The sequence below is a fragment of the Crotalus tigris genome, unplaced genomic scaffold (assembly GCF_016545835.1).
Source record: "Crotalus tigris isolate CLP2741 ecotype Arizona unplaced genomic scaffold, ASM1654583v1 scf7180000017668.6805642782:7212621, whole genome shotgun sequence".
NCBI classification, from domain to species: Eukaryota; Metazoa; Chordata; class Lepidosauria; order Squamata; family Viperidae; genus Crotalus; species Crotalus tigris.
This window is the reverse complement of record NW_024096554.1, coordinates 896,143-910,249: the sequence shown is the minus strand read 5'-3', so window position 1 is coordinate 910,249 and position 14,107 is coordinate 896,143. Positions and strand designations below refer to the sequence as shown.

General features: G+C 34.9%; 1 protein-coding gene across 5 annotated transcripts in view; it reads left to right on the top strand.

The window, feature by feature from the left end:
* The window catches only part of BABAM2 (BRISC and BRCA1 A complex member 2), a 145,015-nt gene that overhangs the window by 5,420 nt on the left and 125,488 nt on the right, over window positions 1-14,107 (top strand). For all 5 annotated transcript variants that reach the window (XM_039337058.1, XM_039337059.1, XM_039337061.1 and 2 more), the window contains exons 3-4: window positions 3,316-3,392; window positions 8,805-8,899. In XM_039337058.1, the coding sequence (XP_039192992.1) occupies window positions 3,316-3,392; window positions 8,805-8,899 (172 nt within the window). The remainder of the gene's footprint in view (window positions 1-3,315; window positions 3,393-8,804; window positions 8,900-14,107) is intronic.

The window sequence follows — 14,107 nt, the reverse complement described above, 5'->3', positions numbered from 1 at the left end:
CCATTGTAACTTTGAACAGTCGCTAAATCAATGTCATTGTTTCTTTTGTAAAACTAGAGATAAAACTAATAATAACTTTATGCTGTGAAACAAATGCTACGAATAATATTTCTGTCAATACTTCTTGTCTTGTTTCCCTATGTTTCGTGTTTCCCCGAAAATAAGACCTAACCGGAAAATAAGCCCTAGCATGATTTTTCAGGATGCTTATAATATAAGCCCTATCCCAAAAATAAGCCCTAATTAGGATCCTGCCTACTCCATCCACCTGGCTGCCACAATGGGGCAGGAGGCTGCGCGGCACATCACACTGCTGCCGCCACAATGAGGCGAGGCAGGTGGAGGAGGGGGTGGAACTGCCCCACTTGCCCCACACCCGCTTCCTTCAGGGTCCTTCCAGCCAGGCCATTCCTTGCTCCCTTTCACTCACCTCCCGAGCCAGACTACCATGCTACCCTATGGAGGATGGGCAGGGTAGACCTGGTCCCTCTCCGCTGTTTCGGAGCCAGGGGGGAACTGACGGCGAAAGGTTCTGCTGCTGCGGTGCACTACTTGGAGGGGCTTTCTTCACGCTCTGTCCAACAGATCACCTGCCTGGCAGCAGCCACCACCTCCTCCTCCGCCAACTCTCTCTTGGCTTGTGCCGTGACCGCCGCCTCTCTCTGCCAGCGCTCCGTCACCACCATTGGAGAGAACAGAGAGTGGGAAGCAGAACGGCTCTGCGCAGCGATGCAGAGCAGAGAAGAGCACTTGCTTGCCGCCCTGCATTGCCCCATATCTCCCTTCTCCGTTCTCGAAATGGCAGCTCTGTTTCCTGCTTCTTCTCCTCCCGGCGCTGTTATAGAACTTGGTGCACCATTGCCCAGCTCCTCCCTCTTCCCAAAAGGAAAAAAAATTCTTCACTAACCTGCTTTCCAGCTCTGGCATGTTTCTCTCCTGCTGCAGGGAAACAGAGTTCGCAAAAAAAAAAAAAAAATCACGAAGTTGGAAGATCTGACTGAACTTTTTTTAGTTCCATGACTGGGTCTTACTTTTGGGGAAATACGGTATAAGACCCGGTCTTAGTTTCAGAGAAACATGGGTATAATCTAATAGCTGCCATTTTTATGCTTTAGGCGATAAAAGAAACAATGTTCACATAATGTAATAAGCGCATTTACAATACTAGCTTTAGTTCATATAATTATAATACAAGAAGGAGCTGAGAAGCTTACAATTTGTTTATTGTATCAATTATGGGCAGCCAAATTGACTGCTAATGCTCCTGACCTAGAGTAAATAAGGAGCACAATATAGGGTCAATTTGATACAGTCATAGAAAGAACAAAGATTAAAAGTCTTAAATCCAGAAAGTAGACTAATATCCAGAAAAAATAAAGATCTGAATATTAAGGTATAGACAGAATTTCTAAAAATGAGCAAAGAAGGAACCTACAATACGTTTTAACTCTAGGTTCCATTATTGAAAGAATTCTTTTATAGATAATGACCCAGAATGCTTTCCAACTGTATTGGGGCACTGAACAAGATCTCTTCTAGAAAATCTTTACAGTTAGAAGTCATTTTTTTAACTACTTACTACTTAGATCTTTAAAAATACAGACTCCTCTGTTTGAACTGCCTTGGAAATGAACTGAAAAATCGTAAATAATATTGATGGGCTCCTGTCAAGGAATTTTGTCTTGGAAAATTCTTGCTCTTTTTGTGGTAAATAAAAGCTTGATAGTTCTTTTCAGTTTTTATGTGCTGTATATAACTAGGAAAGTCATAGATAAATACTTTATATATCACATACTTCTTGGCATAAGAATGCTAAAATTACTGCATTATTAGCATTATTTCCTGATTCTTGGAACTTTTTATAGCTCTTTGCAGGTATTTGGGTAATTTTTCCAAGGTGGGCCTTTTGTTGTTCAGATAATAGCCATTTTTCAAATCTCATGTGACGCTTCCTCAAACAGAAATAATTGGGCAAAATGCAACTGCGTATGCTGTCAGCTTTCACTTTAGAGTAGTAAAATATTTTAGAAAGCAGACTTTAAGAGCCTCGAAAAATACTTAGTGTTGCTTTTAAGATTACTGTTATTAAATATCTCTTTTATTATAATACCAGATATATCCTTCTCCATTTGTTTTTGAGCAATAGACAAAAAGGAAATACTATACTTGCAAAATCTGAAACATTTTTTTACATTCAAAAGTCTCCTTGGATTCATGTAAACAGCTAGTCTGGCGTAATGATTAAGGTGTTGGGCTAAGATTGGGAAATTGAGTTTCTAGTCCTTCTTTAAACACATGGGCCACCTTGAACCAATCATTTCCTCTCAGCTTAATCAGTGAAGAGTTACCTGAACAACAAAACACACATTAATGGCTTTTTCTGTTTGAAATGGACAAAAACATTTGGCCCTGCAACCAAGTGGTAGAAATGCTAACAATAATTTGGATTTACTGTATGTCACGTAGCCAAAACCATTTTCATTTTGCATGCTATGAAACTACAGAAAAATGAAATATTAATAGGTAATATTTGTTATTGTTAAGAAGGATTTAGGATTCATCAGAATGTAGCCTAAAGCAAAAAAAAAAAAAAATGATGCAAAATCTGATGTCTTCATAAGTTTGAGTGCACAATAGAAATAATTTTGTTGAGGAAAACCTAAAAGTAAGATTTTCTATTTAAGAGTGCATTGTAAGCTTCAAATACTGTACTGTAATTTTTCCCTGGCATCATAGGCTACTTACTCTTTGATTTGGATTGTGTATTCATTGCCAAATCTCCACAAGCGTTTAGTAGCTTGGAAACATGCAGATACTGAATAGCATTAAGCAAGACATTGGGTACTCCCAGAGGCTCCCATTGCAGCACTGTGGCATTAATTTTAGGTCTTTCCTCTTAACAGTTCCCAAAACAGAATCCTGAGAATGGTCTCTTATAAAAATGGACTTTCTTTGTTCAATAAGGGAAAAATATAGGATTGCAGTCTTAGTGACCAGAAATTTTGACTGTGCATATGTTAGAGATGGAGAAACCTTTTGAAGCAGGTGTAATTGCAGTTATTTGGATATTTTTGAGCATTTGGGCTCATCCTACTTTATTTTGCTTTGTACAGCTTGCCAACATGTAGCCCACATTTTTGTCCCCCAAAACAAGTAATATATGTAATAGTAGAAAACATTTAAAAACACAGTAAAGTTCTTAATATATGGTACTTTATATAGCAGTACTTTATATAGCTAATTTTATGTAATTACAATATGAGTAACACCTATAATCATCATAAAAACTCAGATTAGTATTTTTTTTAATTGTAGCTGCACATCATTAACCCTTGGACCAAGCTGTGATCGATTTAAGTTGCATATTCCATATGCTGGAGAAACATTAAAATGTAAGTACTTAGTACCTTAAAATAATCTGCAAATCTTCACTGGCTTTTTGATTCTGTAGCTAAATTAATAATTTCTGTTATGTAGGCCTTTTTTGCTTTTTCTCATCTGTAGAACTCATTCCTTATAGAAAGTTGCCTGATGTCTGTTCTATATTCCATCAAGTGGACATCTTTTTATTTATTTAAATTGTTATTGTGTTAGTAATATTTTTAGTAGTTTCTGCTGATATTATTCTTTTTCTTTTAACATTTGTGTTCAAGTAGTGACCATTCACTCCATGCAAAGGTTGGGTCAGTTTTAGGCTAAGTAAGTACTGGGACACCAATGCCGTTTCTCCTTCTAATTCATTATAAAAACGCAAATCTTCTCTTTGGTGGGAGATGGAACTATCAATTAATGTGGCCTAAGGTGCCATATAACCTGTAGCTGGCGGGAAGAAACCCACATGGCAGTCAGAGGGAGGAGACTGTCTAAAGATAAAAGTGGCCAAGTTTTTGATTGTAGCGGATTATTCATGATGTTTAAAACAAACAGGTAAAAGTATTGTGAAGAATTTTAAATCATTGCTGTAAGCAGAATGAACAGGCAGATAAACTGCAAATCTGTTACTGCAATCAGATGTAGAATGAGAAGGTTCAGTAAATAATTCTGATTTTACATAGATGCCGATGGTGGCTAATTAAGAAAAGATTTTGAGGTTGTGGCTCATTGAAAATATATCAAATGGTAGATAAGGCCTGTTCATACAACTCATAGTTAGAATGGGAAGCAGCCAGTTTAGACAACTTTAAAAAAAGGGTTAAGTAGAAAACTGAACAATTTTAACAGCAATTTTGTTAGGGACAGGACATCAAGGAAGGAGGTGCAAGGCCAGTTCTTTGCCTCTGTTAGCTTTTTAAGAGAAATGAAAACTTATTTTTGCTCTTTCATTCATACTGTCAGTCAGCTTTGCTGTAGCACTAGCAATTGAGGTTGAAAAAAATATTTGAACTTTCTGGCTGGTCCCAAAATCATACTAAGTTCTTAACATATACTTTGTTTATATTTCATTTTATCTTAGCATGTGATCTGAACACAGAAGTTTATTGAGTAAGGCATGCTTAAGCAAGCCATAGCTTAACTTTATATGTAAATCTAGTCTCTGTTTGAGTGAGTAGAGTTCCAGGGTCCCAGGCAAATCAGCCTACATTTTGCTATTAGTTCAGCAATTAAAGTTCTGCATTTGTATGCTGCTTCTTTCTGAACAAGGCTCTCTTAATTTAAGTAATAGTTTTTGTGTCTTTATGTACATATGCAGGAGCATTACATGTGGTAATACTGTAATCTCCCCACTCAACTGCTACTCTAGAGCAGCTGTACCTCTCTTTAGCCCCTTGACCTTGTTTTAAAAAAGGAGACTCAACAATATATTTTGTTTTTAACAAAGATATTTGTGTTTGTTATTTCCATTCCAGTAATGATGTTTTTAATTCAATGGAAAGTATCTTCTGTGTAAGTCATTTGATAAAAGTTCATCACATATTCACAGACGTGCATCAGGCTGATAATAAAATTAAGAAAAATTTATTAAGACATTAGGAGAAAACAAATAGGAAGACAGTGAATTACTCATAAACTAGAAGCATAACTCACTGAATCAGTGGTGGAAGTATCTAATGTAGCATGGCATCTTTCATGTATAGTAGAATTTGGTTTTGTGAGTTACCTCTTTCACGGTTTCTTCTGTTATATTTAATGCATTATAATTTGTAGATATTTTGAAGTTGTTCATTGTGCTAGTCAGATGTTTCATATAGAAAATAAATTGAGAAATCAATAAAATGGGGGAAACTTATGTGTGTGTACATACATATATTGTATGTATGTATATATGTATATATTTGTGTGTGCACATATATATGTTGTATGTATGTGTGTGTATATATATATATACAGTGTATGATGTATGTATGTATGTGTGTATCAGAATGGGATAGATAGATAGATAGATAGATAGATAGATAGATAGATAGATAGATAGATAGATAGATAGATTGATCACACTATGACAGATTTGGATAACAGTTCTTTAAATCAATTAATTTATGCTGCATTTTTACAATGGCTAAACATGAAGTTGTTTTTGAAATGCATTTTTTTTTAAAAAAATAACATTTTATAGTACTGTCAGATACAGCAACGCTCCCCAACCTTTCTGGCATCAGGGACCAGTTTCATTGAAGACTATTTTTCCACAGACTAGAGGGGGATGGTTTCACGTGCAACCTAGATCACTTGCATGCTCAGATGAAGTTTCGCTTGCTCGGGGATTGAGTGCCCCTGAGACATAGCATGCACTGAAATACTGGCACAAAAATATATTAGGACGTTTGACATAAAGCAAGCAATTTGTATGGAGGATGGCTAGAATTCTCTTGAGATTTCAGTGTTTTTATATAAAATGTGGGAAGAAGAGAAACAAAAAAAAAATTGAAAACCTTGCAAGAGTTCATATCTTTCTTTTTTCTGAAAAGGTTCTATTACACAGGATAATAGAAAGGAGTTGACAATAATTTAATATATACCATTATGTTACATAGTTGCAAGACAAATCAAGCACCCAAGAATTACAGTATATGACTAGTTTAATAATTAATCCTAGTGTGTAAAACTACCTAGGGTTATTTGGTGATTGGAATAAATAAATGAATTAGTAATCTTTTGAGGAACATAGGATATGATTCTACTCTTATATTTAAATATTCTTTGGAGAGTACGGTATATTTAAACATTTTGAAAAGAATACTTAGCACTTCAGAAAAAGCAGATAGGATGGTGATGAGTGTACTTCATCTTTTCTACCTTTCTATGGCGAACCACTTATTAAAGTTCTAAACTGCATTTCAGTGTAAATCTCAAGGAATTTTTGATCATATTGCTAAATGTGCTTGAGTCACAAGTGGCACAACAGTTGAGTGGCAAGCTGCTATTTGAAAGTAGTTGGGTTGTCAAGGCAATTCTTAAAACACACATAACAGCCCCACACACTATAAAGATAGTGAAACCTAAATTTCCAATTGAGATGAATGGATTCTAGAATTCCTGTTTCTCTTAAATCAGAGTATATCACTTGCAGTGACATTGTTATGCAGACAAGGCAAATATTGTCATTTGTTCACTGATATGAACTATGTCATTTGCAATGTAAATGTCATGTATTCACAGGTTCTGGGTTTTGCGAGATTTTTCTACATTCCTGCAGCTTAATTTAAAAGAAGAGTGCAAATATGATCCAAACCCAAACATTTTGGTTAATACAGGAGAAAATAGGAATCATTTTTCATCCATATCATTGTTTGGGTGATGTATTGTAAAGTGCTAGCTAATCTACATCTTAGAATGAAGTTAAAATGAAAAATTCTAATATGGAGGCATAATTTGTGACATTCTTTAGAGCTCTGCCTTTATGAATATGCAAATCTGTATTACCTACACCAAAAATGCTATGTATGTCACGTTCTAGGTAGAAACAATATATTTTGAAAACTGCACAAGCAGAAATAATATAGTTATTAATTAATAGTGAAAAAGCTGCTTAGAGGATCTTGTCTGTTTATTGGCAGATATTTCGTAATAGTGAAACAGTCATTAAAAGACATCTTTGTAAGGAACTTCAGACATCCTGTTCCTTGATGTATAGTTGTTATCTTTAAGAACAGGAGAACTTAATGAGGGAAGGCCATAGAAATGTTGCAGTAAGAAAATGTGCCCATGATTTGTTTCTCAGCAGGAGGGCATGCTTCCTTTGTGGGTACTAGTACATCCTCTTTATATGAGAAGAGTTTTTGGTTTTTCTGCAGAGTATCAATCATAACAGCTGTCATACTGCAAATTCAGATAAAATATTTTGAAGCATGGCATTTTGAGGCATAGCTTCTACTCTTCTGAAGTCCATCAAAAGATTTGAATTTTAATGGTTTGTTACAACAGATAGCAACATTTACTGAAATTAATTGTTAATTGGTGGGGGTATGTATGTTTTAAAAATGATTTGGAAAGGATTTATTACAAAGTAGCATATCTTTAAAATAACCATAGCTTTTTTCAGGCTTTCACATGACCCTGAAAATTATGTTGCTGCCTATTTGTGTTAAAGATGCAGCTATTTTAATGAGTTAACTCATTAAAGCAGCCATGTAATCAGAGTCATGCAGGAGTCCAGAAAAAGGCTTTTTTTAGAGGTGCTGTGTTTCCATTCCTGTCCTTTCTGAAGCCTCTCTTCCAAACCTTTTTCAAAGGAAGCACAACATTTACTTTACTTTGAAAGGAAAGTACTAGCTTATCTTTTGACAGCAGTAGATGAAACATTATTTTTTTTTTGTGATGAAGATGAAGCAAGGGCTTGAAAAATGATTAAAGCTGGTATTCTGCAAAGAGTTTTACAGTGCAAAATTATAGTAGTTGGAGACAAATCAGGAATGGTAACTGGGTTCTTTAAATGTACTAAACTATATTTTATATCATCCATAATTTTTGAATAAGACATGATTGCCTAGGTCCTGAATAAACCATTGTTTATAACCACTGAGACTAGATTTACATATTCTGGAAATCATTTTAAAAAAAAAAAGTCTTAGAACACTGCATTAATTTAGAGCATAGAAGTATAGTTTACATTCTGGGCAAACAGCTACTTCCAAAAAGATTTTCAAAACAATCCTGTCTACTTAATCTTGTAAATAAATGGGTATTTCATATTAAATTCAATCATAGTTTCACCGATGTAAACTTCATTTTTGACATTTGAGGAAGTTCTTTTTGATGACCATCGAATGATACTTGCCAGGTGCAAACAACCAAACCTACATGTATAGAGTTCAAACTAGCTATTTTATTGTTCTAGGTCTATAATATAGGAATCTCTTCAGACTTCTAATTTTTGCCTGGGAAAGACTAGATAAGGCTCAAAAGCATTTGGGGGGAGGGATCAGACCTAGCCCTCCTGTGTTTATTTAGTGAGTCTAGATTAATTCCCACTTCAGCCGCCTGCCAACTGGGACAGTTGCTCTCCAACAATGGCTGGTTTTTTAAAAAAGTGTTAAAATGTTTTTCTTTTTCAAAGTGATCTGATTTTAGCAATAGAAGAATAAGCCACAAGAAGCCTTAGGCATACATGCTTCACATCTCAAAGTCTGGCATACTTATGATCAGGTCAGAAGCTTTTGCCTGCTATTTTATATTGGCCATAGTTTAATATTTGCCAAATAAACTGTGATTAGTATTTATGGCTTCTTGAAACAAGACAAATACAGAAGCCAATACTGGAGAAGTAGAAAGCACTAACCGTGTTAGTGTAATGATCAAAGTCAGTGTTTTACTTTTTTCTGTGACAGTAGGTAAATTATTTTTTTTTGCTGTTTGCTTGTTTTAAGGGGATATAATTTTTAATGCTCACTATCCTGAGTTGCCACCTGACTTTATCTTTGGAGAGGATGCTGAATTTTTACCTGATCCTTCTTCCTTACATGTGAGTATATTTCTCTGTCATTTTGTCAGTTCAATTGCTTTACTTTTAAACTGTGGCCCTAAATATTGGAATAAGTGTATTTTGTTAGATGACTTACCAAGTTGATCTGTTCCATTAGGGATTTGGTTAAATGTATTATGTATTTTAACTGTATTATGCCATCCTACAAGTTGGTATTTAGTTGTTAATCACTCTAAGATTTTTATTTTACTGGAAAATAAACAAGATTGGATACTCAGAAAGAGTTTTGTCTTTTGTGAGTATGTGAACATTATTTTACACTTTACTTTTTGTCTATTGTTTTATTTAATTTACTAGATTTATATGACCACCATCTGATATGAGCAGCTTTGGGTGGTTATTGTATATAATATTGTATATAATACTGTAACAGAATATATAAATAAGACATATTTAAATAATGGCAGCCAAGAACAACCCAGACAACAAGAAATTCATTTAACTCACAGGTTCAAACCTTTCCTAAACTTTAACCCTTCTCTTCCCAGAAAGAGAAGCTAGATCTTAAAGGACTTAGCAAAGGCTCAGACAGGTTGAAGCTAATCTAATCTCAGGAGGAATGACATTGCTACAGAAACAGCACACTTCCTGAGTCTGGCCAGATAATATTCTTTAATTCATAATACAAATGGAGACAATTGGAAAAAGGCAGTTCTTCAAATAACCTGGCCTTATGCCAGGAAGGTGTAGAGCCAAATTATTTGAATTACATATGAAAGCCTGTTGGCAAACTGTAACATGGGCATACTGTGGCATGTCCATAGTTGTTCTTGATGCTGCATTCTGGATCAATTGCAGCTTCTGAATGTTCTTCAGGGTCTATTTCAGGTAGAGCATATTATGGTATTCTAGTTGGGAGGTGACCAATGCATGGGTGACCATGCATAGTGCCACCTGATTCACAAATGAGCATACTTGGTACACAATGGAGTTGTGCAAAAGCCCCCGGGCCATAGCTGCCATTTATTCTTTGAATAGGACTCACCAAATGTATACTCGTTCTGTCTGAGGCCATGCAACCCCATCTAGAAATAAAGATAGAAATTCACCAGATCCAGGAGGGCCTCAATTCACAATCACTTGGTCTTGCATGTTCTTGAAGCTTGTTCTTCCCCATCCACACCCACGCAGCCTCCAGATACTGAGAGAGAACATAGCATCACTTGGCTGGCTTGGACCAGGGACACATGAGTGGTTATCATCAGCAGACAGATGATATCTACTTTGTGCTGTCAAATGACCTCACCTAGGGGATTTGTGTAGATGTAAAAGAGGAGTGGAGGTGGTGGTGAACCTTGAGGAACCTCACAAAATGGGTTGTGGGTTCAAACTCTCCTCTCCATCAACACTGACTGAGGAAGAAAGGAGGAGAACCACTAAAAGTTTGTGCCCCTAACTTGAAAATCACTGAGAGATCAAGGACAGCCAGTATGGATATAGTATCTCCATCCTGCTCCTACCGAAAGTTCAGTCAATGCTGTTTCAGTCCCAAGCTAAGCCTACAGCTCAACTAAATGGGATCTAAATAAGCAGCTTATTTCAGTACTATGTGAAGTCGCAGTATGACTTATTTTTTAACAACCTTTCCTAAAATAGGAAAGTTGGAGAGAGGATGAAAATTGCCCAAGATATTGGGATCCAGTTATGATTTATTAAGGATTATGTGTACTTATGATGACCTTGTTCACTGTAATTTTGCTTGCTACGCAATAGGTTTGTTTTCTAGATTTGCTTTCATTATATATTTTATATATCTTCCATCAGCAAAAGATCAGACGTGCATCCAGAAAGGGATCTCAAAGAGTGGTCCAGTACCTGAATGTTTAGTTTAATTTTAAAGAGTGACATCCTTAGCTCGTTCATTTTGGGAGATATATATATAAAACATAGATATGACAATTTTACTCAGTTGTTGACCATAAATTAGACCTGATCTTGAATTTCTGGTTTCAGAATATTAGTGGATAATGAATGTACCAAATAAATATACTTGAGAGAACATTAGTCATAGTCATAAATTTGTATTTAACATATGGAACTACGCTTCATAGCACTCTTTAAAAAATGAATATTAAAAGAAGAATTTTTAAAAATATGTATATATATATATATATATATATGGGTTTATAGTAGAGAAGTACAATGTTTCATATTTAAAAATTATTAGATATCTTTAATCAAATTGTAATAATGAAAAATGAGAGGCAATAAAAATCAGCAAAAACCATAGTTTATAAGTTAAAACTGCATGGACAAATGAAGGATCTTGACTTGATGCAAAAAAATATAATGTATTAGTCACACATCACTAGAGAAGTAATTCCAGAGCCGAAGCACTATCACAAAAATTATATTCATAATTTTGAATATAAATTCTATCATTTTACATGCATTTAACACATTTATTCTATTAGTATACTCACAGTGGGGATACTTTGTATTAGAAGTATTTAATCAAGAAACATAGCCTTTAATTGTTATATAGTATAGAAAGAAACATGGTCAGAATAAATTTACAATTGCACTTTAACATATTGTTTCCTTTCTTACAGAGATTTCAAGTAAGTATAACAACTGCAGTATAGTTAGAAAGCAGTGATTCAATATTCTTCAACCATACTTTGTATGTTTTGTTGTGGCAAATCCTTTACATTTGTGGTATGTCCTTTAGTTTCAAACTACTGAGATATACATTTTTAGGGGAGAAAGAAGTACTTGTAAATTTGACTGACTAGTCAGGCATTAGTTATTATTTAAGACTAATCTAATTTTCCATCCTATTTTAATTCATAATGTCTGTTTGAAACAGAAATGCCATTCTCGCACAGCAACTCCAACCTTATCATTGTGAATATGAATGTGTGGCAGTATAAATTAAAATATTACTTTGAATGACACTTTTGTAATTGGAAAAGAAATAGGGGCATATTAATTAGAAGATATGACTTCCTGATCAGTATTTTTTTCCTTCATTAGTGGTAACTTTTAGGTAAGCATACTTAGTTCTGAAAAAGTTTCTATCACATTATGAAAGTAGACAATACAATACCAGCAAGCTAGTGATTCTATATAATTCATCAGGGTCGTTGAAATAACTTATTTTTAATGCTGAAGAATGTAAATAGAGATTTTGTTTTCACATATTAGATAAGGTAATCATAGAATTGTCAAAAGAGTTAGTGTTGATTTCAAGTTATTATTTATTGATGCAGCTCTTTGCAAATACAGTGTCTGTAGCTTTCATACTTGATATTTTTAGGGGCATGTTGATCCTGATTTGCTGTCCTCCAGTTGCTAATTAAATGCTACCATAGTCAAAGGAGATATTACTTCACTTTGATTTTTACTTTCTCCAGATTTCCTAATGATGCCTCTAGCCCTGTTATGAAAAAGAGAAAAGATTCATAAAAAAAATCATATTTTCCTTCAAAGGGAACATCTAGTTCCATGGTGGCGAACCTATGGCACGCGTGCCACAGCTGGCACGCAGATGCCTCTCTGTGGGCATGTGCGCCATTGCCCCAGTCCTAGGCCTTCAGCTGAGTTTTATAAAACCTTTTCGCTTTAGGCCTCCGCCGCTGTGTGCAAAAAAAAAAAGGTTCAATCAATCAATTTCAACTTCTCACGGGAAAAAAAAGATCTCGCAAAGTTGGAATTGATTGATTGAACTTTTTAGTCCCACCCAGTCTGCCGTTACCACTGCAGCCACGCCCACCCAATGGGCCACACCCACCCAATGGGCCACATCTACCCGACACCCGATAATACATAAGTGGGTTTTGGGTTGCAGTTTGGGCACTCGGTCTCTAAAGTTCGCCATCACTGATCTAGTTTGTGTGAATTCTGCTCTCTACAAATTTGTGGTCAACCTCTAAGATATTTTAAGTCTATGCTTTAAAATGTGAATAAATTTGACACTTATGCACTAGACACAGGTGGAAAAAATCAGAGGCAGTTGAATGTAGCTGAAAATGTTAGTGATGAATAAATTTAATTTTTTGTGTTTTTTTGTTGTGTAGTAGTGCTTCATAATATTTAAATAAAACTTTTATAGCTTAAGTTCACAAATACATTTTTATTTTGCTGGCATACTGAAATTGTATCTTTTTTTTAATCAGTGAAGATAAGCTCTACTTTAATATTAGTCACTCTGAAGGGCTTAATATCTTGTATTTCTTGACATTTATTTTCCTTGTCAATTACTGCACTTAATTCTTCCTCCTAAAAATATGAAAGTACACTAACTAAAGATCTTGCTGTTTTCTGTAGTGTAGCCAGGAAAAACAGTAGCAAGCTGTCTTCTTCAAAGTCACGTTTCTGGAAGATATTCCAGCAACCTGGATGCTTAAGCACATTCTTAAGAAAAACAAGCTCCATTTAATTAAGAAACTATTTGCTTATTCTCTTATTGACAAGTCTAAGTTGCTTCTTATTCTGACTTTTCTTAGTTGGAGAAATTGGTCATACCACATGTGCAATGTAAGAGTATAAAAATAATATCCCAATAGCTAAAGTTAGGCTATAAGTGATTGAATAAATAAAAGCATTTGAGTCAAAATTGTAATGAGAGTCCATGAACTAAATTTGGCTGTTTCAGGATTGCAACTGTACTGTGTGTCATTTCTTACAGTACTACAAAATAAGGTAGATAACATTCCCTCATGCTGACTTAAATTGTATTAATCTTTATAATGTATTTCATTTTCTTTTCTTGCCATTGATAATGAGGTTAAGAAGGGGACCTATATTTCTGTATATGGTGCTGTTGCCTAAAGCTTGTAAATTGGAAATATAAAGTATGTATTAAAGTGGCTAATAAAACAACTTTTATAGATGGAGTGAATTAGTTTTTCTGTTGTTCGCTACTAATCAATCTGTAACTTTATTTTATCAGAACAGGTACTCTGATTTTCATTCTATGTGGCAGTCTTTTGTAGGGAGGTGGGCAAGGAAGGAAGGAGGGAAAGAAGGGAAGACTGTGATTTAGAAAAGTGTTTTAGTGTCAGCTCTTAGATTTTAATTTAGAACTTTTTACATTGTTATACTAAGAGAACTGAATCATAGAAGGATGCTACATATAATTCTTTAAGCAATTGCCCTATTAATAAAAGTAGTCATTGTCAGCCATTCAGTTGTGTCCCTCAGCCTCAGCCATTCTATGGATCAGCTCCTCTGTCTTTTACCACA